Source organism: Gorilla gorilla, chromosome 3 (assembly GCF_029281585.2).
Source record: "Gorilla gorilla gorilla isolate KB3781 chromosome 3, NHGRI_mGorGor1-v2.1_pri, whole genome shotgun sequence".
Lineage (NCBI taxonomy): Eukaryota > Metazoa > Chordata > Mammalia > Primates > Hominidae > Gorilla > Gorilla gorilla.
The window spans coordinates 176,995,432-177,022,512 of record NC_073227.2 but is presented as its reverse complement, the minus strand read 5'-3'; the positions used below and the strand labels follow the sequence as shown (position 1 = coordinate 177,022,512).

At 38.3% G+C, this 27,081-nt stretch overlaps 1 protein-coding gene and 1 long non-coding RNA gene across 2 annotated transcripts in view; one reads left to right on the top strand and one right to left on the bottom strand.

Annotated features, from left to right (window-relative positions):
• Positions 1–145: 145 nt before the first annotated feature.
• On the bottom strand, positions 146–5,890 carry LOC129533036 (uncharacterized). Its single transcript, XR_008679043.2, has 4 exons — positions 5,682–5,890; positions 5,024–5,060; positions 877–966; positions 146–772 (listed from the first exon to the last, which is right to left on the bottom strand). It is a non-coding gene; the product is annotated as an uncharacterized lncRNA (long non-coding RNA).
• Positions 5,891–15,159: 9,269 nt separating this feature from the next.
• CTSO (cathepsin O) overlaps positions 15,160–27,081 on the top strand; it is a 32,465-nt gene continuing 20,543 nt past the window's right edge. The window contains exons 1-3 of the mRNA XM_004040552.5: positions 15,160–15,497; positions 25,954–26,062; positions 26,756–26,895. Coding sequence (XP_004040600.3) covers positions 15,363–15,497; positions 25,954–26,062; positions 26,756–26,895 — 384 coding nt within the window. The 5' untranslated portion in view covers positions 15,160–15,362. The remainder of the gene's footprint in view (positions 15,498–25,953; positions 26,063–26,755; positions 26,896–27,081) is intronic.

The following is a 27,081-nucleotide window of genomic DNA, read 5'->3' as shown; positions in this document are numbered from 1 at the left end:
TCAATATCTTTAAAGCTGGCAATTGTGTTAGCATTGTCTTGAAAGGTGTCTCTAATAGGTGTATATTATGGAAATATACCATACAGAGAATAAAAGTGACACTTAAAAGTAATTTCAATCACTACAGAAACTAAATATCCCACCGTAACACACAAAAGTTTATTCCTTTTTAGATTTTACAAATACATGGTCTGTAATTTGATAGTTGAAAAAAATTGCATTTAATGTCTAGGAACTTATGCAGTTGAGTTGAAGGTTTTCTAAGAAATTATATTAATATCATAAAAATCAGCTTATAAAAAAACTAGTGCCATTATTCTCCTAGCCCCTTTAATTCATATTACAGTATGAACTGTATAGTGCATAACTCTGAAAAGCCTCAGAATCAATACTTCACAGTTGCAGGTGGGGTAGATTTTTAAAGTATTTATGTCCCAAACTATCTTTGAAAATGTCCCTATGTTTATTTAACTGGTTTATTTTTAGTGTTACTGAAATTTTCCAGGTTTCGGATAGTTATGCTACTTTAAAAAAATGAAAGCATCACTTACTGATGTGTGAAATGATCATATAGATCAAGACAATCAAATAAAAACGTTTTTGAAACTCCAGATTGTCTGAATTTTCAGAGGAGTAAAATAATTTGGCTTTTAGTTTACATTGTTTTAATGCATATACTAAGCTACAGCTTTCCTTCAATGTGTGATGCATACTTACTTCTTGTTTTTAAGACCAAAATTAACCTCTTCCAGAAGGGTGATTATTAGCTTAGCTGGAAAAAAAAGACAGGATTCATTTAAACAAAAAGTCTTTGGCCAGGTCTGTAATAGCAAAGTGTAGAAGAAAGGCAATCAGCAACAATGACTTAATACTCACTTTCCACAAACCTTTCTAGCATGTCCCATGGATAACTTTAAAGAGAGCAACAGTCTCTGCCTTCACCGTATCGAAAATTAAATAGGAAACCTAAAGAAAAGCATCAACACACATGAATAAAATGCCAGCAATTTGGAAACATAGACAAATGCAGCCAACATAGCCTTTATTTGTGGCACACATGCTCCTTTTTTTTTTTTTTTGAGACGGAGTCCCACTATGTCACCCAGGCTGGAATGCAGTGGCACGATCTCTACTCACTGCAACCTCTGCCTCCCGGGTTCTAGCGATTCTTCTGCCTTAGCCTCCTGAGTAGCTGGAATTACAGGCACCTGCCACCAAGCCCAGCTAATTTTTGTATTTTTAGCAGAGATGGGGTTATGCCATGTTGGCCAGGCTGGTCTCAAACTCCTGACCTCAGGTGATCAGCCCGCCTCAGACTCCCGAAGTGCTGGGATTACAGGCATGAGCCACTGCACCCGGCCAGCACACATGCTTTCAAAGATAAGAATATTGCTCTAATTCTTTACCTGTTTGGAAGAGATAGAGTCTAATAAAGAAGAATGTAGTACAAAAAAAAAAAGCATAGGATTGATCTATTACAATACAGAGGAATAATGAGAGGCTTTCCACATTAGAACAATCAACAGTTTCATACATAACTTTGTACATGGGACATGTACTATTCTAAAGAGCTCGCTGGAAAAATCAAATTCTATGATCACTATGTTCAGGTACCAGTGTCCTGGTAAATTTTACTTATCTACCCTTTCCTAAAATAGAATCTTGCCACAGAATTGCTTTATGGCATAAAAAAAAAAATACAGTGGCTCAAAGACCAGAGTTGCCCCATCCAACCTGGTTGTTTTTAGATATTGTCACCAGTAAATTCTTAGAGTCATCCTATAGAGCTCTAGCAGGTTATTTAAGTAAATGCATAGTCATTATATCATTTTTGTCATTAATATTCAATATTAATTCCTATAAGCACTCTTTCTATTAATCATTTTATCTTTTCTTCAATAAATTCACTATGTTATTCACGGTACTTTATCAGTTGGTGAATTAATTAGGTTTCTTCTGAATTAATCAGGTTTCTTCTGTAATTAGATTTTTCCAGAGATTACATCAGGTAATGCCCACGGGTTATAAAAACAATCTTTTTGCCACACTCCTATGTTAGTGGGGGATCTGCCACTGGGCTCATCTCAATTGGGCTTGCCTAGGCTTTCAGCCCTAGCGTGGATCACAGGCCTCAGATGGGTTTGGGTTTTCATTTCAGCACCCAGGCTGAGAAAACAATAATTTCCTGAGACTTGCTCCACTTGTGGCAAAGGGCAGATATCCCAGGAGCACTGGGGGTAACTTTATGTGTCTCTCAACCATCAGTTTGGTACAAGCACATAATCATTTCTGGTCACTATTTCGTTAGCCAAAGGAATTATCACTTGGCCAAGCCCTAAGTCAATGGGGTAAGGAAACAGACTACACCCACAGGGAAGCTATGGAAGGTAGGGGAGAGAAGGGAAAATTAGGGACTCATAATACAATCTACCTCATGTATGTAAGTAAAGAGAGAGAGAATAAAACCTAGTATCTCGTAATAACTTATAAACACTATGCTAAGAAAATCATGATTGCAAAAGAGGTCAGGATGTGGCAATTTAAACTGGTTAATAAGGATGACTCAGGCTCATCTGATCCAGGCCAGGGAAGCCCCATGACTGTTCAGTTATTTCTTTCAGGCACTGATAGGGATGCTTCCATGACTCGGTTACATAGCACACCCTCCTGGCCTTCATTTGGTTTAGTATTCTGGCAATGTTTTACCAAACAGCAGCTTTTCTTCTGGGTTTAGCTCCGGCTCTCCCTCACATATTCACTCTTACCAAACCCTTTATTTTTACTCACTTAACCTGGGTCAGGTGCTCCCAATAGCCAAGCTCTCACCATAAGCATCTGGCACCGAGAACCTGACAACCATGACTACAGAGTGTTTCCTGCCTTTAAATTATCCAGCTTCTTATGGAGGATAGTGCTTATTCTCAAAATAGGAAAGTCATAAATCAGCAAAAGTGTTATTAATCTGGACTACTTAAGCAATATACTTAAAAATATATGATCTGATTTTAAATACTACATTTTTATTTAAAACAAAGTGTGAGTGGCCTGGCGCGGTGCCTCGTGTCTGTAATCCCAGCACTTTGGGAGGCCGAGGCAGGCAGATCACGGGGTCAGGAGATCGAGACCATCCTGGCTAGCACGGTGAAACCCCGTCTCTACTAAAAATACCAAAAATTAGCCAGGCATGGTGGCAGACGCCTGTAGTCCCAGCTACACGGAAGGCTGGCAGGAGAATGGCGTGAACCCAGGAGGCAGAGCTTGCAGTGAGCAGAGATCGCGCCGTGAACCCGGGAGGCAGAGCTTGCAGTGAGCAGAGATAGCACCACTGCACTCCAGCCTGGGTGACAGAACAAGACTCTGTCTCAAAAAAAAAAAAAAAAAAAGAAAAGAAAAAAGTGAGTATAAGCTGTTGAGCTTCCTAAATACCAAATAAGTCATGAAATATAGTAGAAGATAGTTTATGTTTTATTGTAGCCTTTGTCACTAAGATTTACAGTTACTTTTCACATGACATACATCCCTATATTTGATACCTTGGTAACCTCATTCAAATGATGGCAAGTATGAGCTTTAAGGGTTTTGTATAGTCCTATTCAACTGATATTAAGTATCTGAGACATTATGAAATTATCTTTTTTTTTTGAGATGGAGTTTCATTCTTGTCACCCAGGCTGGATTGCGATGGCACAATCTAGGCTCACTACAACCTCCACCTCCCGGGTTCAAGCAATTCTCCAGCCTCAGCCTCCAGAGTAGCTGGAATTACAGGTGTTCGCCAACATGCCCAGCTAGTTTTTGTATATTTAGTAGAGACAGGTTTTCGTCATGTTGGCCAGGCTGGTCTCGAACTTCTTGAAATTATCTTTTTACATTAAACACATACATATATTTTATTCATAAAGAATCCCAGTAACATATACATAAAAACTCTCCTAATTTGAAAGTACAGAAATTCCATAAAAATTTAGCCAATAAATTTAAATAATGGCACTATCTGATTTAAAGAACATTTAAAGTTGTACTTTTTAATTTAATCTTGAATCTTTTTCAGATTAGCATCTCAAAGAAGTCTTATTCTCATGATTGTATTTTCATATGATTTGTTCATTGAATCAAAGGTCAGTCATTTCAGAGAACACTTATTGATCATCTACTATATATTAGGCATTGAGTACTCAAAATGTAAAGGCCAGCAGTAGAGACAGCTTCAGTCATTATGGACAATATAGTTTACAGATACTGTCTGCCAGTGATATTGACAGAAAGAGCAAACCAAATTAAAAAGAAAGGCTGGGTGCAGTGGCTCACACTTGTAATCCCAGCACTTTGGGAGGCTGAGATGGGTGGATTACTTGAGCCCAAGAGCTGGAGACCAGCCTGGGCAACATGGCAAAACCCAAGCTCCACAAGTACAAAAATTAGCTGAGGGCTGTGGCACATGCCTATAGTCTTAGCAACCCAGGAGGCTGAGGTGGGAGGATAACCTGAGTCCAGGGAGGTGGAAGCTGCAGTGAGCCTTAATCACACCACTGCTCTCCATCCTGGGTGACAGAGTGAGACCCTGTCTCAAAAAAGAAAAGAAAATATATTTTTGGATAAAGTTTTATGAAGAATATAAACTTGGAAACAGGATAGAAAATGACTCGCAAGATGTGCACCGCTTGAAATAGGGAGGTCAAGGAAGACATCTGAGTGAAATCTAAAGGAAAAATAAGAGAAGAAGCCAGCAATGTGTGATACTGTGAAAAGAGATTTCTAGGCTCTGCAGAAAAGAGGAAAGAGGCTGTCATGTGTGAATGAGCCTGTGGTGTTCAAGAGACATGGGGAAAAAAGACTCTTGCCTGACACCCACGGAGCAAGGGTGAGTGTGGTACTTGGGGGTTCGGGGGAGTGGGCAGGGGCCAGGTCCCTGAGGGAGTTTTGACATAGATGATGGTGACTTCCAGAGCAGTGTGCCCATGAAGAAACAGCAAATACTGGGTTTCTAAAAATCACTCCCGCACCATTCAGTAACTATACATACCAGAAGTAAACCACTCTTTGGTTCTCATTGTTATAACCTGTAAAAAATGGGAATCATTACAGTCATAGTACCAATACAGATTTTAATAGATTTATTCAATCAAAAATCTCAAGATCTAACATATTGACTAAAAACTAACATATATTAAGCCTCTTTATTTTATGTTAATCATACTCGGAACTTGTTTTGTCGTTTGTCCTAAAACTATAATACACATACCTTTGCAGCTGGACAAAGTGGTTTCCTAGCAACAAAATGATTAGCCCTTTCTTTGCAAGAAACTAATCACCTTAATATAGATGGAAGAAAAAACGCTGGCACTCTAGTAGAAGCAAAAATTCTTTCACAAAATAACTGATGGAATTTATGTATTCACCTATTCAACACATATTTATTAAATGCCTACTAAACACCAAACACAATGATGACCATTGAGGACTAAAGGTTACTGCTTAGCATGATGTAGGGCTTCCATATTTAATACATTATTTGTTGAATTAGTATATAATCCTAATTCATAAATTATTGTACAAATGGCTCTCTAGTTTCAGATGAAAATATATTGAAAACAGTATAATGGTCTGTATTAGGTTCTCCAGAGAAACAGGACTAATAAGATATATACATGTATATATAGAGGGGGATTAAAAGGAATTACCTCATGGAATTATGAAGAACTGGAGGGCAGGTCAGCAAGCTGGAGGCCCAGATGAGCTGATGGTTTAGTTCCAATCTCAGTCAGAAGGCCTGAGAACCAGGAGAGTCTACGGTAAAGCTCTAGTCCAAAGGCCAGCAGACTAGAGACTTGGAAAGAACTGATGTATCAGTTGGAGTGTGAAAGCAAGAAGAAAGCCTGTGTCCCAGTTAGAAGGCAGTCAGACGGGAAGACTTCTTTCTCATTCAGGGAAGGTCAGCCTTTTGTCAGAGTCAAACCCTCAACCAATTAGATGAGGCTGCCCATATCATACAGGGCTATCATCTTGAATTCAAAAACCACCCTCACAGAAACACCTAGAATAATGTGTAATCAACTCTCTAAGCATCCGATGGCCCGGTCAAGTTGACACATAAACTACCACTCACAGTGTCCGATTTCTGAGGCTGATGAAATAATACAGATGAGTGATAATGATGGCAGTAGAAAGGAAAGATCTGCAAAGAATGAAAAGATATTAAGGAGGTAGAGAGAAATGGAGAGAGTGGTATTGTAGAGTAAGCATATTCTATGTATCCAGATCATCTGTTTATTTGAAGTTTGAGAAGGGATATGTACGAGAACAACTATATTTGCAAAGTTAAAGCATCCCTCCCTTCAAAGCACTCCCACTGTGGTGTTGCCAGGGGAGAGTATGGATTTGTTTGCATGATTCTGGCTTTATATGTGTATGGATTTGTTTGACTATGGAACTGGGGTGGGAATGACGAGAAAAAGTAGGTGAAAGAAAGCTAGAAGATTTCTAGCCAAAACCAGTAAGAACCCTTCTCTTGTTTGCTGCGGCTTCTTGGAGACAGTGCTGCACTTTCAAGGCAGCTCACAAATACACGGTTGTGAGCAAAATATTAATAACAACCTTGAAAAATCACGCAGTTAACTCTTCTGCCTTCAAGAACATACTTGTCCTTTTAGAAATAAGATTCTGTTTATTTTCTCTTTCTTCAGAAAGGAACATTCCTCTTGCTAATTCATTATCAGAAACATTCGATTGCCTCTAAAGTATTGTCACACAAAATATTAGTGCTTAATAAAAAGTCTCTTAAAGTAACTAGGTGCTCCAATAATGCAATTATTATTGCTACTATTAATGCTGTTGAATGGTTCTTTGCTCTACCTTCAAAAGATATCAGTTGTGTGATTGGACTTGCTAATTGTCCTCCTTAGACCTCAGTTCTTTCAATTGTAAAATTCAAGTTTGGATAAGAAGATCATTATGGAGACTTCTAGTTTTAATTTTGTACCCATGATTTTTAATAGCTTTAATACTAGATTTTTTTTTCCCTCCACTTAGGCTATGCTTTGTCTTAAAAGGTACCATGCTGCCCTCATGTGGTCAGACTTGAAATAACACATAAACGACTACTAAAACTGGTCAGTGCATTTTTAAATTTTGTTTTAATGAATGATGAATGAAATCCTACACTTGAGCTTAAAATTCACAAACAGTCAATACTCAAATCAATTTGAATCATCTATTTACAAAAGTGCCAAGCATTAACTCACTCATAGTGATGTAAAATTTTGATGTAGAAATAATATTACAAACATGAATACCAATATTAGTTAATTGTAATGAGCACTAAAACTACCATGTGCTAGGCACCATAAATATTTTACATATCTTATCTCATTTGATTTTTCTAAGATAGGTTTTTTTTAATCTATTATTTTTCAGATGAAGAAATTAAACCACTTTTGGGGAATGGGCGAAGACACCACAATAAATAAAATGGTAAGGCCATCATCAAACTCAATTTGTGTGACTCCATAGCCCAAACTGTTTCATCACTAGCTTCCCACTCAACCATTTTATATTTATAAGAGCTCGTTCCTGTTTCCAAGACACATTCACAAGGAAATGCACATAGAAAGCTTGAAATGTGATGAGGTAACATATGTGAAAACTGCATTAACATAATGTCTGATACAGAATTAGCTCACAGAATGTTCACGTGTTTTTAAATTATGTACGATACTCATTCATTTAATAATTAATATTCACCTTGTTGGTCAGGCTGGTCTCAAACTCCTGACCTCAGGTGATCCACACGCCGCAGCCTCCCAAAGTGCTAGGATTACAGGCATGAGCCACCTCACCCTGCCCTATATTCACTCTTAATCATGGCATGAATAAAGAGATAAAACATGTAGCCATAACAAATGAGTACCAGTTTTCTAGGCAGTTCTAACTTTATCACTTGTGAGTGTGAATAGGTCTATCTGAAGTTTTGTAATTCAGAAAAACTTTTTCAAGTTTATAACTTTATGTATGACTTCCTGGGACGGATGAACAATGGCTGTGTTTTAAATTCCATAAAGGAAAATAAATGTAGTAAGTCTAGTTTTAAAAGTGAGAGGGGCTTATCCACTCAACAAGGCACCCTAAAATATCAGAAGGAGGTGGATGGTAGGAGGCAGGATACCGTGTCAACCCCTGGCTCTCCAAGTGCCAGCTCTGTGATTTTAGGAGCATGTTCATCTTACTAGGAAACTTCTCATCTGCAAATTAAAGAGGCGGGCTACAGGATTTGGACATGCTCTGCTAGCCTCCACATTCCATTTTTCTAGTAATCCTAAAAGTCTTAGGTTCTGAGCCACTTTCTTTCCTTGGGCTGCTTTGTTGAATTATACCACAGTCACTTCCTGGCTGTGTGGATTAAGCCTCAGAAAGCCCCCATGGGAGGAGGACTTGTGCTTGGTTAGGCTTTGTTTAACTTACTTTCCTATTTCTTAACTACCTCTGTAAGAGTTGAAGTTAATGGTCTTATCTCTGCGCATTATAACCGAATGCCAGAGCACGTGCCATTAGAGCCTCTTCTTAAAGCACTGCGCAGATACAGGAAGCTAGCAATTCCACTCCAGTTACTATTTTCTTTCCCCAAATTCCATGGCAGAAATCACACTTCCCTCTCTGCTATCCATATTACCTCTCTTTTCCATTCCAAACCCCCAAACCTTATTTCCCGAAACATCTCCAACCTTAGAAACATCACCTTAGACAAAAATTCTCTAAGTTTTCTGGATCAGCGAGATATCTAAAAAGAAATTATGACTAGGGAGGAATTACTGTATTTATAAAACCTAAACAAGTAAAGTCATTAAAAATTGTCATATTCCTCCAGTATTAATGATAGCTACTTCTAATATGATATAATTATTAATGCAATGTTGATGTTACCAAGAAAATCATTTAGAAGCAGAATAGACAGGGAAGGGCGATGATCCTCAAATGTAAAATTATTTTTGTCCAAGGACTTATCAATGAAGAGAGTAAAGTCTAATAATGTTGATCCTAAATCTTACCACAAAAGGAAACTTTATCGCCAATTATAACTGCCATTATGAGTATACACCTATGATCCAAGCATTCTGTATTCATTTTCTCTGACCTTCAGAACACCACCAGAACTAGAAATTATCATTTCCAATTTACAGGTAATGAAATAGAAGCTAAAGAAGGATAACTAACATGCCTAAGGTCACAAAAGCCAGTAAACAAACAAGAAGAAAAATCCATGTTAATTGGAATTCAAGAATGTGTTGTATCTACTATATTATGTCATTTGACATTACCTGGGGTCTTAGCCAAAGATTACCTTAGAGACCATGAGGTGGACCAATATGATATTTAAAATGAAGATCAAATAAAAATCATTTAAACCAAATAGTTCTTCAAAGCAATGAAACAAAATTTGTCTTTTTTTTTTTTTTTTTTTTGACAAGGTCTCACTCTGTTGCCCAGGCTGGAGTGCAGGGGTGCAATCTGGGCTTTCTGCAGCCTTGATCTCCTGGGCTCAAGAGTTCCTTCCACCTCAGCCTCCCGAGTAGCTGGGACTAGAGGTGTGCACCACTATGCCCAAAACAAAATTTTTTTAGAGCTAACTGCCTCTTTGGCTGTCTTTCTCATATGCTGCCTGAGCTACAGGGTTTTCTATAATGGTTAGTTGGAAGGCAGGATTTACAATTAGGACGAGTCACCTTATTTTATATGAATTCCATCTAAAGACAGTTTTTTCTAGGTGTATGTCTTCCCTGGGAGTCTTGCTTTCTCTTGCATCCTTCCTTTGGGATAATGTGATTTTTGCTCAGGCAATAGAAGTCAAAAGGTGTGTAATTCTTGCAGTCTCCATCTAACTTGAGGGAAACGGAGGGCTGTTAAAGCAGAATGGAGCATTAGCATTAATGACATGCATTAGTGTTAATGACACATTAAAGATATCGGAGTTATTTTCTTAGATCATGAAAATGACAAATTTTGGCTCTTTAACATTTTTACATGAGTAGGAGAGCGAGTTTTTGGAGCCTACAAAATAGTAGTCATGTCAAAAGTGTTGTTTTGCCTACTGATCCCAGATTTTTCAGAAGTACTTAAGACTGTGGAATAGTTTAAGTCTATGAGGGGAGAACTGATGCGATTTTGCTCTGAGTAGTTAATAATGGTTCTAAGATAAACCCATTAGCGCTGTCTCCACAGTGTGTGTAATGGGACTGAGCTAAAGCATGCGTCGGCTCACATTTATTCAAATGTCAGCAGAATAGAAATGGATTGAGGTTTCCATAGAAACTGCTCTTGAGTTCAGGTGTTTCTTGGGGCTTTTTGTTCCATTAACTGTTTGGAGAAAGAGGTATACATTATGGCTTTTCATTTATGCTATTTACTTTGTCGTTAGAAGTTGGCTGGTGGAGTTACCACGTCTTCCTTTGTTTTATGGCATTTTTGCCAACCCCTCTTACAGCCTTTCCCCTCCAGCTGAGAAACGGGGATGAGCAATTTCTACAACCTGACAAATCCTGCCTGTTAGCAGTGGCTGTTTAGACAGCATTTCTTCAATTTCAGCCAGAAAGGAAGTTTGAACATCTCTTACCTAGAAATTTATGTAACTCATTTTCTTATTCAAGATTTGCATTATCCCTATGGAATGTCACCATTATAAGAAGTTAAGAACAAAGCAATGACTATGAACATAATTAACAACCACAATAAAAAAGAGGATTTCCTGGCATTAGTAAAATATTCAGGTGTAAAATCTAAGATTAAAGATAATCAACTTTTTCAACTCACACACAAGCCAATTAGTTTCCTGGAGAAATAATGTCCCTTCCCATAATATAGAAAAAAAAAATTAAAAAGGGGGAAAAAAAGCCTGAACAATTAAACTCAGAGGGACTACAATGACTCACGTCCATTACCGAATGCCACGCTTGCCTGTAAGTTAAACTAGAACATAAAAAGCTCACAGTGTACTACCAAAGGTATGTTAATAAAGAAGAGCCAATATAAAATAGAAATAGTAATGACAAATAGCAAGATAGGCCTTGGACTTCCCGAGAGCAGGCTGGTGAAGAAGAAAACGCAGGCATGAGCTCTGAAGTCTGACAGCTCAATTTACATCTCACCATGGCCACTTACTACTTAGGATCTTGAATAAGTCCCTAATCGCTATACATGTCAGTTCCCTCATGTGTAAAGTGAGAACAATAATTTCTACCTTGCTGGGTTGTTGTAAGGATTAGCAGTAATAGACATGGTTCCTTCTTATCAGTGTATTAAATATCTGAAACCCTGCAGTCATGAGGTTGTGGGGATGCAAAATTCTTCATATCGTGAAAAACTCACTAAATACCTAATCTCTTATACAATTAGTATTCATTGCAATATTTTCCCCAGATTAACCCGAGCATTTTTCTCAGTTTATGTTTCAAATTATGTAATAATCTCTAGCTGATTATATGAGGTTTCCAATATCTCACGCAATTAGTACTTAACTTTTCTCTGCCTAAGTTTTCTCATCTATAAAACATGATGATAAAATCTATCATCTATGATAACATCTATAAAAAATGATGATAATACTACCTTCTGCAAGGGGGAATTAAAGTTAATATTTGCAAAATGTTTAGCACAGTGGTAAATCATAATAAACACATGAATGTGTTGCGTTTCAAGTAAAAATAAAAACAAGGCTGGGTGCGGTGGCTCACACCTATAATCCTAACACTTTGGGAGGCTGAGGAGGGCAGATCACCTGAGGTCAGTTGTTTGAGACCAGCCTTGCCAACATGGTGAAACTTCGTCTTTACTAAAAATACAAAAAATTAGCTGGGCGTGGTGGCACTTGCCTGTAATCCCAGCTACCTGGGAGGCTGAGGCTGCAATGAGCCGAGATCGTGCCACTGCACTCCAGCCTGAGCAAGAGAGATACTCCGTCTCAAAACAAAACAAAACAAACAAACAAAAAACAGGTAAGAAAAAGAAACAAAATAATTCCATAGCAAAGTCACTGAAACATGAAGTAGCATGATTAAAAATGGAAGAAAACCCAGAAGGTGCATAACAGGATAAAAACAACAGTAAATATTGATTTGTGTATCATAAAGGTTAAGAGGTATTTGTGAAAATGGTTAGCTCTGGAGTATTTTCACACATAAAGAAATGACTGCATTTGTTACTGGGCTTATAACATTCAACATGAGGCTGTGGTAGCGGGCCTCCAAGATGGCACCTGATGACCCCACCTTATGCCAGCTCCACCTCCCACATCATACCAGGCTGGCTCTGTGTAACCAATGGCAGAAGAGATGATATGTTTCAAGATAAGGCTATAAAAAGACACTGCTGCTCCCACCTCAGTCATTCCCTGGTCCACTGTCTCAATTTCTCTATTCACTCATTCTGCAGGAACAAAGAGCTGGTAGGAAAAGCCCAGCCTTCTGATAAGGTTCTGAGGATTTTGTCCAAAGGCCTAAGAGGAGCTGAGGACTCTTGCTAACAGCCACATGAGCTTGAAACTGAATCCTTTAAATTTGAGAAACCTTCAGAAGATTGCAGCCATATGCAACAGCTTGTCTGCGTCCTCATGAGACACTCTGAGTTGGAACCACCCAGATAAGCTGCTCCCGCCTGGTCCACAGAAACTGTTTAAGATAAGAAAAATTCGTATTTTTAAGATGCTAAGTTTGAGGGTTATATTTTACGTGGCAATAGATATCTAATACAGAGTTGAGGGAAGTTCCATGTGCTATTTTGCAAATTTGATGAAAAAAACACACCTCTACATATACATGTAATTTGTAGTGTTTATTCTAAGAATTAGCAGATACTTGCCACCTTCACTTTTCAAGCCACTTTTCGAAAACCTTGTTTTACTACTTGATAGATGATTCTGATCTCCCTTTTAACTGACCCAAAATTCTCCACAATCTGTGCGCTTCTTACTTATCTCATATTCTACTCTCCCCCCATCCTTTTTTTTTTTCCTTTACTCCATCCATGCTGACTTCTTTTATGTTTCTGGAACGTGCCAAGCAAACTTCCATCTCAAGGCCTTTGTGCTGACAGTTCTTTCTGTCTTAGCTTCTCTTTCCCTGGATATCTGAATATCCATGTGGCTCACTTTCTTCTCCTTCAAATCTTTGCTCAAAAGTCTCCTCATCAGTGAGGACAGTATTGAACAGCTTATTTAAAATAGCAGTACCACCCCTCACACTGATGACGCTCCTTATCTGGATTTATTGTCCTTTAACACATGTACAGGTTGAGCATCTCTAATCCAAACACCCAAAATACTCCAAAATCTAAAACTTATTGAGTATTGACATGATGCCACACCTAGAAAATTTCACACCTGACTTCATGTGGTGGGTGATAGTCAAAATGCATTCAAAGCCTTGTTTTATGCGTAACATTACCTAAAATAGTCAGTAAGATTACCTTCAGGATATGTGCATAAGCGAAACACAAATGAATTTTGTGTTTAGACTTGGGTCTCATCCCCAAGAGATCTCATTATGTATATGCAAATATTCCAAAATCTGGGGGGAAAAAATCTGAAATCTGAAACACTTCCAGACCCAGGCATTGTGGATAAGGGATCCTCAACCTGTAGTAATTTTATTGCGTTTCTCCCCCTCACTGAAATACCAGCTCCAACAGGGTGGGGCTTTTCATCTCTTCAGTCACTTATGCACTTCCATCCATGATGTGTCCTGATGACCTAGAACAATGCCTGACACTTAGGAAGTACTCAATAAAATATTTGTTGATGTAAATCAATTGAAATATCAGTCCCATAGGGATGGGGATTTTCATCCCTTTAGTCACTTATCCACTTACTTGATATATCCTCATTACCTAGAAGAATGCCTGACACTTAGCAGGTACTCAATAATTACTTGATGTGAGCTCCTGAAATGAGTTTAGTTCAAGGGGCTTTTTTACAATACCAATTATCCTAAAGTAAAGATGACTGCCTATATTTAAATTTCCTGACTCAGTAGGTTGTCAATAAACAGGGACTATGATCTGAAAGCAAAGCTCAGTTTAAAAAGAAAAGTATGTGCTTGTATGAGTTACAAAAAAGGGCTAAGTACAAAAGAACTGCTGAGTTTAACATGAACATCGTTCTGTGAACTTATGATTTAAATAAAATCTTTATCACCACACTTGCCAAGAACAATATATCTTATCATGAAAGTACATAAAAAACTCTTGTGTTTTTCCTCTTAATACTCGGAACATTATTTTTATTTTTATTACGAAGTTTGCATTGGAGAATATTGTAACTCACTGCACCTAGGTAAAAACTAAAGACATAAATCTGATGTTAGTTCTAAAAATCTACAAGGGTAATGATATGAATTTCACAGACATGGAAGCCTTGTTCAGAATAGATTATAATAGAAAGGCTCGGTAGAGCCAGGTTCATGAGTGTGTGACCTGTGCAGAAGTGGGTGCTTAGAAGGCCCATGGCTTGGGTTAATGCTCTGCTGTTGCCGTCTTGAAATTCTTCACAATTTATGAACAAGGGAACTTCATTTTCAGTTTACACGGAACCCTGCAAATTATGTACTTGGCTCTATCTTCCTTTGCAAACGGAGAAACAGGCTTCAAGAGTTTTGAAACTGCCATAATAGATCCAAAAACTGTGTATGCTTTTCACATCTGTACAATTTTGTTACGTATTTATAAACATTTGCTGAATGGATGACTCTATGTATTGGCCCACATCACCTCAGAACTAGGTCTTGAACTTAGGGATTGTGGCAAGAAGGAAAAAGGCAGGTTCCGGTGGCTCATAGGGCAGGCCAGGTGGCTCACACCTGTGAGCATTTGGGGAGGCCAAGGCGGGTGGATCACTAGAGTCCAGGAGTTCGAGACCGGCCTGGGCAATATGGCAAGATCCTATCTCTACTAAAAATACAAAAATAGCCTGGCGTGGTGGCACGCGCCTGTAGTCCCAGGTACTCTGGAGGCTGAGGCAGGAGGATCACTTGAACCTGAAGGTCGAGGCTGCAGTGAGTCCTGATCTCAACACACACACAAAAAGAATGACTCTCAGGCTTCTTTTTTTCTAATGGATGGAAGTGAAACCTCGAAAGCACATGGTCAAGTGCCTGACTCTTCCAAAACAAAAACAAAAACAAAAAACTAGCCTCAGCAAGGAGGTCCGTAGCCTCCAGCTGACCGGATTTTCAGTCACAGAACACCGGGGACCTAAAAAAGGGTCAATCTCAGCATCGTGCACTCAACCCAGCTCCTTCCGCCCCTCGAGCCCAGGCTGGGAGGAGCCGAGGAACCGAAAGAGAAAACAGGCCGCGCGGGCGGCAGAGGAGCCGGGCGCCGCAATGGACGTGCGGGCGCTGCCGTGGCTGCTGTGGCTGCTGTGGCTGCTGTGCCGGCGCGGCGGCGATGCGGACTCCCGCGCCCCCTTCACCCCGACCTGGCCGCGGAGCCGCGAGCGTGAGGCCGCCGCCTTCCGGGTACCGAGCGCGCGCCTCCCCGGGATCTGTCCCTGCTCCCTCACTTCCTGTCCCGGGTCTGGGCTGCGGAAGAGGGCCCCCGAGAGCTGACCCTGCTTGTGGGCACCCGTGGCTCTGCGATGCGTCTGGGGCCCTGAGCTGCGGGTGCAAAAGCCAGCTTCTTTCTCCCCTCTCCTTGTGCCATGGTGTCACTCCCCCATGCCTTTGCTAACCAAAAGACTTGATTTTCCAGAAAAGATTTGTCGCTATGGATTTTTGGGACGCACCCAAATAAATCCATAGATACGTCCAAAGTGTCTTTGGTGGGAAGAAGCACCCCCTTTTAGCAATCCCCTCGATCGTTGCCACTGGCTTCCAAAGCTCTTCTATTTCTCTTTTATGAGAACCAGAAACAGGGAGCAGCCTGTTGGTGGAAGAAACCTGTCGTGTTTTTTTTCCCGAGGAGGGCGCTAGTGATCAGAAGTTAGAAACAAAGAGCCTGCCTTTAGCCAGATTAAAGAATCCTGATGGTCTATGATTCTCCTTAAACTAACGCACCACCTTAAAAGTTCTTCCTGCCTTGGCGGAGACTGAGTTGAAGAAAAGAGAAACATTTAATTTCCTTTTCATATTATTATACGAAATATAATATAATTTATATTTTTTTATAATATTTATAATAAATGCTTAGATTTGAGTCTAGCATGAAAACTCTGGAAGGGACCAGTTAGCTGAGCACAAATAATGATTTTCCTGAAACCAAGGAAACTGCAAGGGATGCCGATTTAGTGTTCGCCTCACTATGTTCTAGATAGCTGATACTATTTAACACATTTTTAAATTCATGAAAGATGCCATTATCATGATTTAATTTATTGGAAAAGAAAATTCTTTCATTCTGAATCAAACATAAGTCTGAGTTGAGTAATATTGCTCAAGGAAGTGTATCTTTTTTCCTGGTGTTGGAATTTCTCACAGGATTTCATAGCTGTGCTCTTTTCCCCCGACTCTCCTGGAAAGCTCCAATGTTTAGGAAGGCCAGCCTTCCCTGATTCTGTCCACTCTTAAGTTTTGTCCAAACCGAGATGTGTACTGTTATCTCCACTTTATTATTCTTGAGTTCAGTTCTAGCTTTCAAAACCAGAAGTCCTCTTACTCTTTCAAGAACAAAATTCTGGCCTGTATTCTACCCCTATCCTCAACTTACATTCGTTTTCCTGGTAAACCAAACCCCTTAGGGGAAAAGTCAGTTTCACCTTTATTGGTAATGTATTCATTGGCTAAATAAATAAACACACTGTCAGGCTCCTAAAAATAATATTTCAGGACAAAGCTCAAAGGGCTAGACTTATAAATATATTTTTAACATTTATTTAGATTTTAGATAATTTATAAATATATATGTGTATAATTTATGTAGTGACTCATACTGGTCCTGTAAAGAGGCCATACCCTGATGAATGTCTAGAAAATGTAACTTTTCTCAGGAGAAATACAAAGAACCAGGTTGAAAGATGGAAAGTTGGAAGTGGAGGAGGATCGAATTATGAAGACTCTTAGTACATTTTAAAAACCTCGGGTTAAGAAATACTGAAAAAATTTTCAAAGCAATTGCTGCCTGTAAGAATTTGCTTCATGAGATGGATACCCAAAAAAGAGAACATTGAGGCTTCAACGCACAGTTGCTGGAAACTGAACACCTCTCGGTGCTTAGTTGGACTTTATCCAAGAATGCTTTAAAACCGATTTTCTACCTTAGTGGTCCCCAATCTTTTGGCACTAGGGACCGGATTCATGGAAGACATTTTTTCCATGGACGGGAGGAGGGAAGTGGGGGGGATGGATGGATTTGGGAGGAAAGTCTTTCATCTAAAGACCATCAGGAATTAGTTAGATTAGTTAGCTGGAGATTGCTGTTTGGACTTGGGATAGAGAGCTGGACAGTGGGAAAGGTGGAAAGGGCCTTGCCTCCTTGGTAACCGTGAAACTTCTTGTTGAAATCAAGTTAATTCATTGGTGAATTGATGATTCAGGGGTTTGCAGCTGAAGATCTGGTTCAAGAAAGTCCTTGATTAATTAGTAATGTCTTTCATGGTCATGGGTTTAGAGAATGGTGAAGGTTTTAAAATTTGTTTTAATCTTAGCCTTAGATAGTTTTGTAAGTTTCCCAGGAATGCACGTTAAATGAAAGTTAGGTTAGCCCATGACTTTCCCACAAAATATTATAGTATTGTTCAGTGAAAACTAGACTCCACTATGGTTTATTATGGGATGCCTCACAAGACACCTGACTTTGGATGGCACCCCTTATCTCTGCACTTTCACTCCTTTAGAAACTTCCAGTGCTCAGGAAGCTCTTAACTATTGGATTTAGCCTACTCTCCTTTGTGCCAAAACCTAGCTATGCCCTCATATTTACTGATGCTCATTATTTTACCACAGAACATTTGGTGTTCTTATCCTTTTGGGAGGCACAGACCCAATATTGGATCCAATAAAAGTTGCTTGATACTCTCACTTTAGAATAATATCTATGCCAAAGTACATGTGATTTTACATAAAATTTCCAAAGCTTCACCTTAAGACCAGTTGCTGTAATGACACAGGTTATATTATTATAAGATTATTTATATATTTAGGAATATTTATTCATGTGTAAATAGATGGCCATAGCATCTTTATAACAAGTGATCCTAACTAATGAGCCACTTATATGTGCTTGCCATAATCAGCCCCTTGAAATCTGGAATTAGGTCCTCCAAATAGGCTTTATCCAAGAAAGCTTTAAAACCTATTTTCTACCTCGGTGGTCCCCAAACTTTTTGGCACCAGGGATTGGTTTCATGGAAGACAATTTTTCCAGGGACTGGGGTGTGGGGGTGGGGTGAGGAGGATGCCGATGATTTCAGAATGAAGCTGTTCCACCCCAGATCATCAAGCATTAGATTCACATAAGGACTGTGCAAACTAGATCCCTCACATGCACCGTTCCCAGTAGGGTTTGTGCTCCTATGATAGTCTAATGCTGCTGCTGATCTGACAGAAGGTGGAGATCAGGTGGTGATGCATGCTCGCAGGCTCCTCACCACCTGCTGTGCAGCCTGGTCGTTAACAGGCCACAGAACAGTACTGGTCCATGGCCCAGGGTTTTGAGACTCCTGTTCTACCTTATATAAAGATGAAAACACGAATTTGATGTTAGATAATGTTGTTCAGCAGACTTTTTCTGATGATTCTCACTTAAAGCATACATTGACTAAATGGAAATATATCATAAACTTAAAATCATAGATTATAATTTATTCATCTTTCCATACATTCATCCAATACTTTATTTAATTTCTACTGTGTCTAAAGAACTGGTCTGGGTTTTCTGAGGGATACAGTGGAGAATAAGACACGTGCTGTCCTGTAAGAAATGTACACAAAAAATGAATATCGTTATGTTTAAACATTGTATCCTGTAAATAAACATTTTCCTGTAAATAAAAAGAATGTAAAGACTTATACACTGGAGAAATAGATTCTCCCAAGTAGTTCACAAAAGAATGTATTTTTAATTCAATCTTTTTGTGTACATGCTCACACAAATACTGACTACACATTTCTTATCATACATAGTAAATATATATCTGCAATATGTTTACACACACTTCAGTACACTGTATAGAAAATACTTTGTCTAAGAAACTTTTCAAAAGCAGTAATTTATAAAAGTGTATCCTTTAAAAAGCTTTTATTGTTCTAATCCAGGGCTTCTCAACAGTGGCACTACTGACATTTGAGAATGGATAGTGATTTGTTGTGGGGGACCTTCCTCTTCATTGTAGGGTGAGTAGCAGCATGCATGGGCTCTATGCACCAGATGCCAGTGGCATCCCACCAGTATGACAATCCCTAGTATGACAAATAAGGGACAAAATTATCCTCAGTTGAGAATCACTGATCTAAAGTTTACAACTCCTAAGTCTTCCAAGAAATTCTCAGTGATGCTCTTTGTATACAAATATTTTACCTTTTTTGCTCATCCTCAGATTTACTGCAATTTCCAGAAATGAAAGCACTCCCAAGGAGAACATTTTAAATCTATGTGTACAATTTACGATTTATCCTATGAAACTTCAAAATCTGCAAATGAAAGTTGTTAAAAGTCTGAGTAATGGAATTTCAAGACAAACAATGAGTTTAAAGTGCCGAAGATAAAGTGAGCTTCCAAAGTACCTTAGGCGTCTCTGTTAATTTCAATATAAAACTTATCCCATGGATACATGGGATTCATTGTAAGGGAATACACACATCATTGCATATATTGATAAGAGCAAATAAATCATCATTAGTGGAAGGAAACCTAGATATCAATGGGGAAAAATAATAGAGGTTCACTGCCTTTTCAGCTGATAAAACAGACATGAAGTCCCTTAAAGTTTATAACGCTTCAGTAGATTTCTTGCAGGCTAAATAACTATACCCCTCCACCAAATACTAGTTGTGTGATCTTAGGCAAATCATGTATCTGTTTCTCAGATTTATTATTCTGTGAAGAGGGGTAATGTTAGCAATTACCTTTATACAGGGCTAAGTTAATTCATGTAAAACACTTAGAATAAATACTTGCATTCAATTTAACAATCCCTTCAACCCTTTGTATTTAGTGCATTCAGTGGCTGAGAACTTTCCTTGCAGAGAAATGAAAACTCAACAGTTTGCTCATAAAAGATTCGCTTACTCCTTTAGAAACAGTTGAGTACATGCAAGAAGAAAATACATGATTTCATTTACTCTTACTTAGTGGCAGTCTGTGAGAAAGATTTCATAGATTTTTCCCCTCAGGGAAGTAGATTAAGGAAATATCTGAGAACCCCTCAAGCCACCCTCCGTGGGTTTCTACTCTTAGATTTTTTGAACATGACCATTTTCCTCTTAACTTACCCTAGCCGGAGCATTATCTAAGACTGTGGTTACCCACAGCTGGAAAGGTAAGAGGGCCAAGATGCCTGAGATAGCTGGAAGGGCTTTCTGATCCTGTAAGAAAAATGTTGATTTCTGAGGAATTTTAAAACTGCAGCCTAACCTCCTCATGAGACTGGTTCAGGTCTCTTGTCAATAGAGTTATCCTGTTTTATGATCAGACTGAACCCATCCTCTGTTTGTTGTTTGGCCTTGCTGGGATGTTTCATGACTACTCTGCAGTTCTTATCAACCTCCTTTAGCATATTCATGAAGCATCCTAGCTAGGCTAACAGGCGGGAAATTAGAATATGGAAGACGCTGCTTAGAAACATATTACATTTAAATCACAGTTCCAATATGTGATCACCTCCAGTACACATGTGCACACACACACACACAAAGGCAGCTTTAAGAGATTCTACCTCTTAGAAGGATGGCTGCTAGAAGTCATAATAAGGATAGCTTTAGGGACACAGTCTTACAGGGACAGGGTCCTAGGTATAAAGTTGAGAGGTTATACCTATAATAAATAGAGATTTAGTATGCACAAGACGTACTAATGCCCAAGGGACATGTTTTTCCTAGTTTTATAATCAGGATGATTTCTTCAAGCTCTTGGGTTCTGAGTTACCCTTCTGTTCAGGAATCTGGTATCTCCCTTTGTAACTCATTCAATTAAACACATTTAACAACAACAAAAAAAAGGTGAAGGTAGTTATTTTTCACCAAATCTGTTCACCAAGGCTGTTCTGATTTATCAGCTCTAATTTTTCTCATGTAAGATCTAATGTTTAAACATCTGCACTTTTCAAAAGTATCAATGAGAAGTTTCCTATGTATTCATCAAAACTTTACGTCTTTCCTCTCATAAATGAAGTTAAGGTTCAGGTCTTTTCTTTAATATTTTATATGACTTTAGAGATGGCTACTCTAAATTTGCTCCCTATCATATCCTCTGTTGAGAACATGTGGCCACTGATCCTTTACCTAACGGAGGTTGTTGGATGTAATGAGCAGCAAGGGCCTCATACAGACTTCAGTTTGTGATGCTTCTATGAAATCTTTAATAGCCAGAATCAAGAGAGACCGGAAAAGTCACTTAAAAGAATTGATAATTCAAGAAATGAAATACAGGGCTTTTTAAATTTTAAATGATGTGAAACCCATGTTAGTGAACTTGATAAGTGTATAGCAAACAAGACAATAAATAAATAAGAGAATAGATATTCTTGGATATACTGATAGTATTATTTTACCATGAAAGCAACAGATTGCTTTCAGTAGATAATATTGATCCTCATTTCTAATGACATGAGAAATACTTGCTCCAAGTGAATCTGAAAGTATGGTCTTTGAGCGCCATTTCTATAATCCAAATACTCTGTTTAAAGGAAAAGGAAGATAGAGGATGAGAGTATTTTAACTGAGCATTTATTTTGCCAGTCTCTGTAATAAGTGTTTTCCAATTATTATTTTATTTCATCCTTACATTCTTCCAGATCAGTATTACTCCATTTGTTGATGGAAATAAAGCTCAGAGAGGTTGATTATATAGCCAAAAATTGCACAGCAATGGTAAGACATTTCAAATTGTTGCAAAGTTAAAAAGAGGCCAGGCGCGGGGGCTCATGCCTGTGATCCCAGCACTCTGAGAGGCTGAGGCGGGCAGATCACGAGGTCAGGAGATTGAGACCATCCTGGCTAACACGGTGAAACCCCATCTCTACTAAAAAAAAATACAAAAAAAATTAGCCGGGCATTGTGGCGGGTGCCCGTAGTCCCAGCTACTCGGGAGGCTGAGGCAGGAGAATGGCGTGAACCCGGGAGGCGGAGCTTGCAGTGAGCGGAGATCACGCCACTGCACTCGCCTGGGCGACAGAGCGAGAATCCGTCTCAAAATAATAATAATAATTATTATTATTATGCTGTGTTCAGAAGCCTCCAGGGAAGTACTTTTAATGTTATTAATGGTTTTGCAAAATCAAAACAAGTGGGTAGAGATTAGTGGAAGGGAGAGGACGAAGCAGAGCACTTAGTGGTTTAGAGTATTTTGCTGTTGGCAGGAAGTCAACAATTTGTATAAAGATTGAGTAGCCCTGACATGGGCTATGGAGAGCTGTGAAATGACAGGAGTCATTACACCAGAATAGCAAATGGAATTCTTTTAGAAGTTGGCTCCTGGTTGAACAAGTGGAAGTCAGCAACATTTTCAGAAGTCCTGCAGATACTAATGCCGCTGACATAAATCAAAGAACAGTGTATCAAGTGGTAACAAATAGAAAATATATGTGGAGATATTTGTCTTTTCAAACACATGGCACAAGACCAAAACCAAGTAACTGTTATTGGAATCATCATTGAAAATTAGGGACATAAATATTTAAAATAAATAAATAATACATTCATTTCATTATTAAATTGGTGTTGTTATAACTACTTCACAACCAGAACACCTAAACTTTGGATGGTGAAATGACACTCATAAGGCAACACAAAAATTAGGAGAAGTACATGGGAATTCCCTGCCAACGATGTATAAGTTTGTTTCATCTGGCATTTGCCAACTTGAGTGGCAATATATTGTTTTTCTCGTAGATGTCACAAATGATCTAGTGAGACAAACTTGCATTAGCTCTCCAACTAAATGGAGTATGTGGCTCAACTACTGCCTCCCCTCCCAGACACACGTGTAGAACCCACACGTACAGCATTGCCTACACTCGAGAGTCTAAAATCCATTCCTAGAATTAGATTTTCTTAATTAAACAATTTGTGTAATTTTAAGGATCTTGAAAGGGCGTACCAGTCTATACCTCATGTGCGTGCATGTGTGTGTGTGTGCGCGCATTTGGTGTGGTGTGGTGTGGTGTGTGTGTGTGGTATATTCCTTTTTTGTTCTGTTAATAGGGTGTATCATACTGACGATTGATTTTGAAATTTTAAACCAACCTAGCATTTCTAAATAAACTTCACTTGGTCACAATGTATTGTCCTTAACATATATTGTTAGATTTGATTTGCTATTTTGTTAAGGATTTTGTGTCTACAGCATATTTATGAGGGATACTGGTATGTAGTTCTATTTTATTTAGATACATTTTTCTGGTTTAGAATCGGGGTAACACTGGTCTTATTTAAGTTGCAGCGTATTCCCTTCTTCTTGATTTTCTCGAAGGATAATATTGGTATTACTTCTTTCTTCATTATTGTATAAAGTTCACCAAAAAGCCACCTGGGCCTGAAGTTTTCTTTGTGAGTCAGTTTTCACTTACAAATTTAATGTCTTTAGCTGATAAAAGCCTGCTCAAGTTTTCTATTTCTCCTTTCATCTTTGGCAATCTGTGTCTTGTAAAAAGTTTGTCCATTTTGTACAGTTTGCCAAGTTATTGTCATAAAGTTGTCAAAATATTATTCTTCTAATGCCTGAAGCATCTGTAATCATGGCTCTTCTTTCATTCCTAATATTGGTAAATTGGTTATTCATGTCTTCTCATTCTTTTCTTATTATTTATTTATTTATTTATTTATTTTTTTGAGTTGGAGGCTCGCTCTGTCGTCCAGGCTGGAGTGCAGTGGTGTGATCTCAGCTCACTGCAACCTCCACCTTCCAGGTTCAAGCGATTCTCCTGCCTCAGCCCCCTGAGTAGCTGGGATTATAGGTGCCCACCACCACGCCTGGCTAATTTTTGTATTTTTAGTAGAGACAGGCTTTCACCATGTTGGCGAGGCTGGTCTCGAACACCTGACCTCAGATGATCCACCCACCTCGGCCTCCCAAAGTGCTGGGATGACAGGCGTGAGCCACTGCTCCCAGCCTTTTTTTTTTTTTTTTTTTTAATCAATCACAGGAGCAATTCCTGTGAACAAACAGGGAGAGGTCCAGGTAGAGCTATCTGATTGCAATGTAATTCTGACCCTGAGTGAAGGAAAAAAGGAAGGAAGACTGGGGAAGAGTTCCATGCTGTCTCACAGTCCAAGGAAAGTTTGGTTTGGCAAGGCCATCAGGGAGTCGTTAATCAAAAACCAGCTGTCAGGGGAGTCCCATTTGTCCCCCAAATAGCAAGCCTTAGCACTAAGTCATGAGCTAGGTGCAGCCCGTAAGAACTGTGGCTTCCCTTGGTGTGATCATGGAGATTTCAACTAGCAGGAGCTAAACTCCCTATAGAAAGAAGGCTGGGAGGCACATTCTCATGGCTGCCACATTCTCTCCTGTGCGTTCTTAACATCCTACATTTTCAGTGCCTTCCTGACTACTCCAGCTCACAAAGATGGCCAGGCAGTACTTATTGATTGAATGAATCCTCTGAATTCCTTAGCAGTTAATAGTCTCTGGCTTATATTTGTCATTTGCCATATACAGAATTACCTTGTATTCTAGTTCTATTTTTACATTTATATATCCAGGTTATATTGAAAGCCTTGCTTCATCAAGATTATTTTTAAGTACCTCAAAAACTTTATTAATTTGTTGATTAGTAATCTTCCTAGGTATGCACAAAAGGGAAAAAAATAAGATTATGACAACTTCCAGCAATAATTTACTTAAAAATAAACAGCTTAAAGTTATTAAGGGCATGATATGGAAAATGTCACTTATCTATTTATTCAACAACAAACACTTATCAAGGATCTATTGTGTGCCAGGCATGTGCTAAGTGAGTGTCTCACCATAAGGAATAAGACATATAAGCAGTCATCATTTTGCTTATAGGTTTTTGATACAGACACACAATAAACACATAAGTACATAGACAAATATGTAGAAGCCCTAGGGTTGGAAAGGTACCAAATGATAGCCCCCTGAAATTTTATTTATTCTATGTAATTGGTTAGTATTACGAAATTGAAGCATGTTTATATATAAAAGATAAGCTTAAGATAAATTGTCACAAAATTCAAAGTTGAGAAATCAGTAAATAATGGTCACATTTCCCCTCCAGATAGAGAAACCAGGCTATCTTCTTCAAATATTTCCAGAATTGCATCTGTCACAGAGCCTTTGTACCCTACATGAGATAGAGATATCTATAAAGCTTTAATAGAATCAGATTGATTTATTAATTTATTTACCCAGTCTGTTTTTCACGCTTCATTACTTAGTTCCGGGAAACACAAAGGTGAAGAGGACATATTCCATATTCATAATTGTTTAACCACATGAGTGAATGTCTAAAGGTGACAATTTGCCTCTAGTATCTAGTGTTTATTTGCAGTCTATTTCTTTTTTCCCACTATGTCAATACTTTAACAGCTGTATATGGAATGCTTGCAACAAGCCTGGTGATGGGGAATTATAAATGAATAAAATACACTTTTCTCAGCCTCAAAAAATGTCTGCAATTAGATAATAATTCTAATAGAAAATATTTATGAATGTCCTATGGATATCTTATACAACTTTACATTGTAGTCTGAAGGAAATCAAGCTTTAACTTTATAATTGAAAAATTTCTCCAAGTTAGTTATACACAGTTTACTTTGGAAAACTGACATAGTGGATATGAAATAGTTTTTGTTTTTCTTCTAGGAAAGTCTTAATAGACATCGATACTTGAATTCTTTATTTCCCAGTGAAAACTCCACCGCCTTCTATGGAATAAATCAGTTTTCCCATTTGTTTCCTGAAGAGTTTAAAGGTATAGTCCGATGTTGCTATTTAGGTGGTTTCCTGATTTTAATTTGCTTGCTTAACTTTTGATAAATATTTCATTGTAAATCTAATATATTGAGTAATAGTTAACATTTATTAACTATCTACTAAATGTCAGGCATGTACCATGTGCTCACATAAGAAAATAAATTCATGGCCAGTCTCTTCTGATTACTGCTTAAGAAATGAATGTTATAATTATGCACATTTCCAAGTGGCTATAAAGGATAATTGTCTAATCACTTCTGCAGTTTTCTAGTGCTTTTTCTCTTCAGGACACACATGATTCCATGGGTTATGATAGAACAAATGATGTCAATTATACTATTTTTATTATTGACCTGGTTCTATCAAACAAGTCATTTTATGTGTCAACTCCAGCCTTATTGTAGGAATTCTCTTTTGTAGTTTTTAACGAATGCATTTTATGTTATAGAAAAGCACAAGAGAAAATCTAAAATAGCAGGTCTACTAGAAGGCTACTGTTTCTTCTTTAAAAGTTCCTCCCAAAGAATCTCAAGGATATAATATAATATAATATTGGTTGTCTTTTAGTATAGTATTGGTTGTCTCCCTATAATATAATATTGATTATCTTTATATATAACAAATATATATGATATATATAATATATTGTAATATAATATTGGTTGTATTTTCATTTTATGTTTCTACTCAGCCATTTATTTAAGAAGCAAACCTTCCAAGTTTCCCAGATACTCAGCAGAAGTACATATGTCCATCCCCAATGTGTCTTTGCCGTTAAGATTTGACTGGAGGGACAAGCAGGTTGTGACACAAGTGAGAAACCAGCAGATGGTAAGTTGAAATCCCTCTTCTTTTCTAATCATCTAAGCATTGAAAGGCAGCTTTGAGGTCAAGTTTAATCAAACTTGTAATGGAACCATCATTTCTCTAGGAAAATCACATCTCAGTCATTCAAAAATGACAATGAAAAGAGAATCTCTGGAGGAATGAGAGTCAAATGTCAAAGCCCTGACTTTT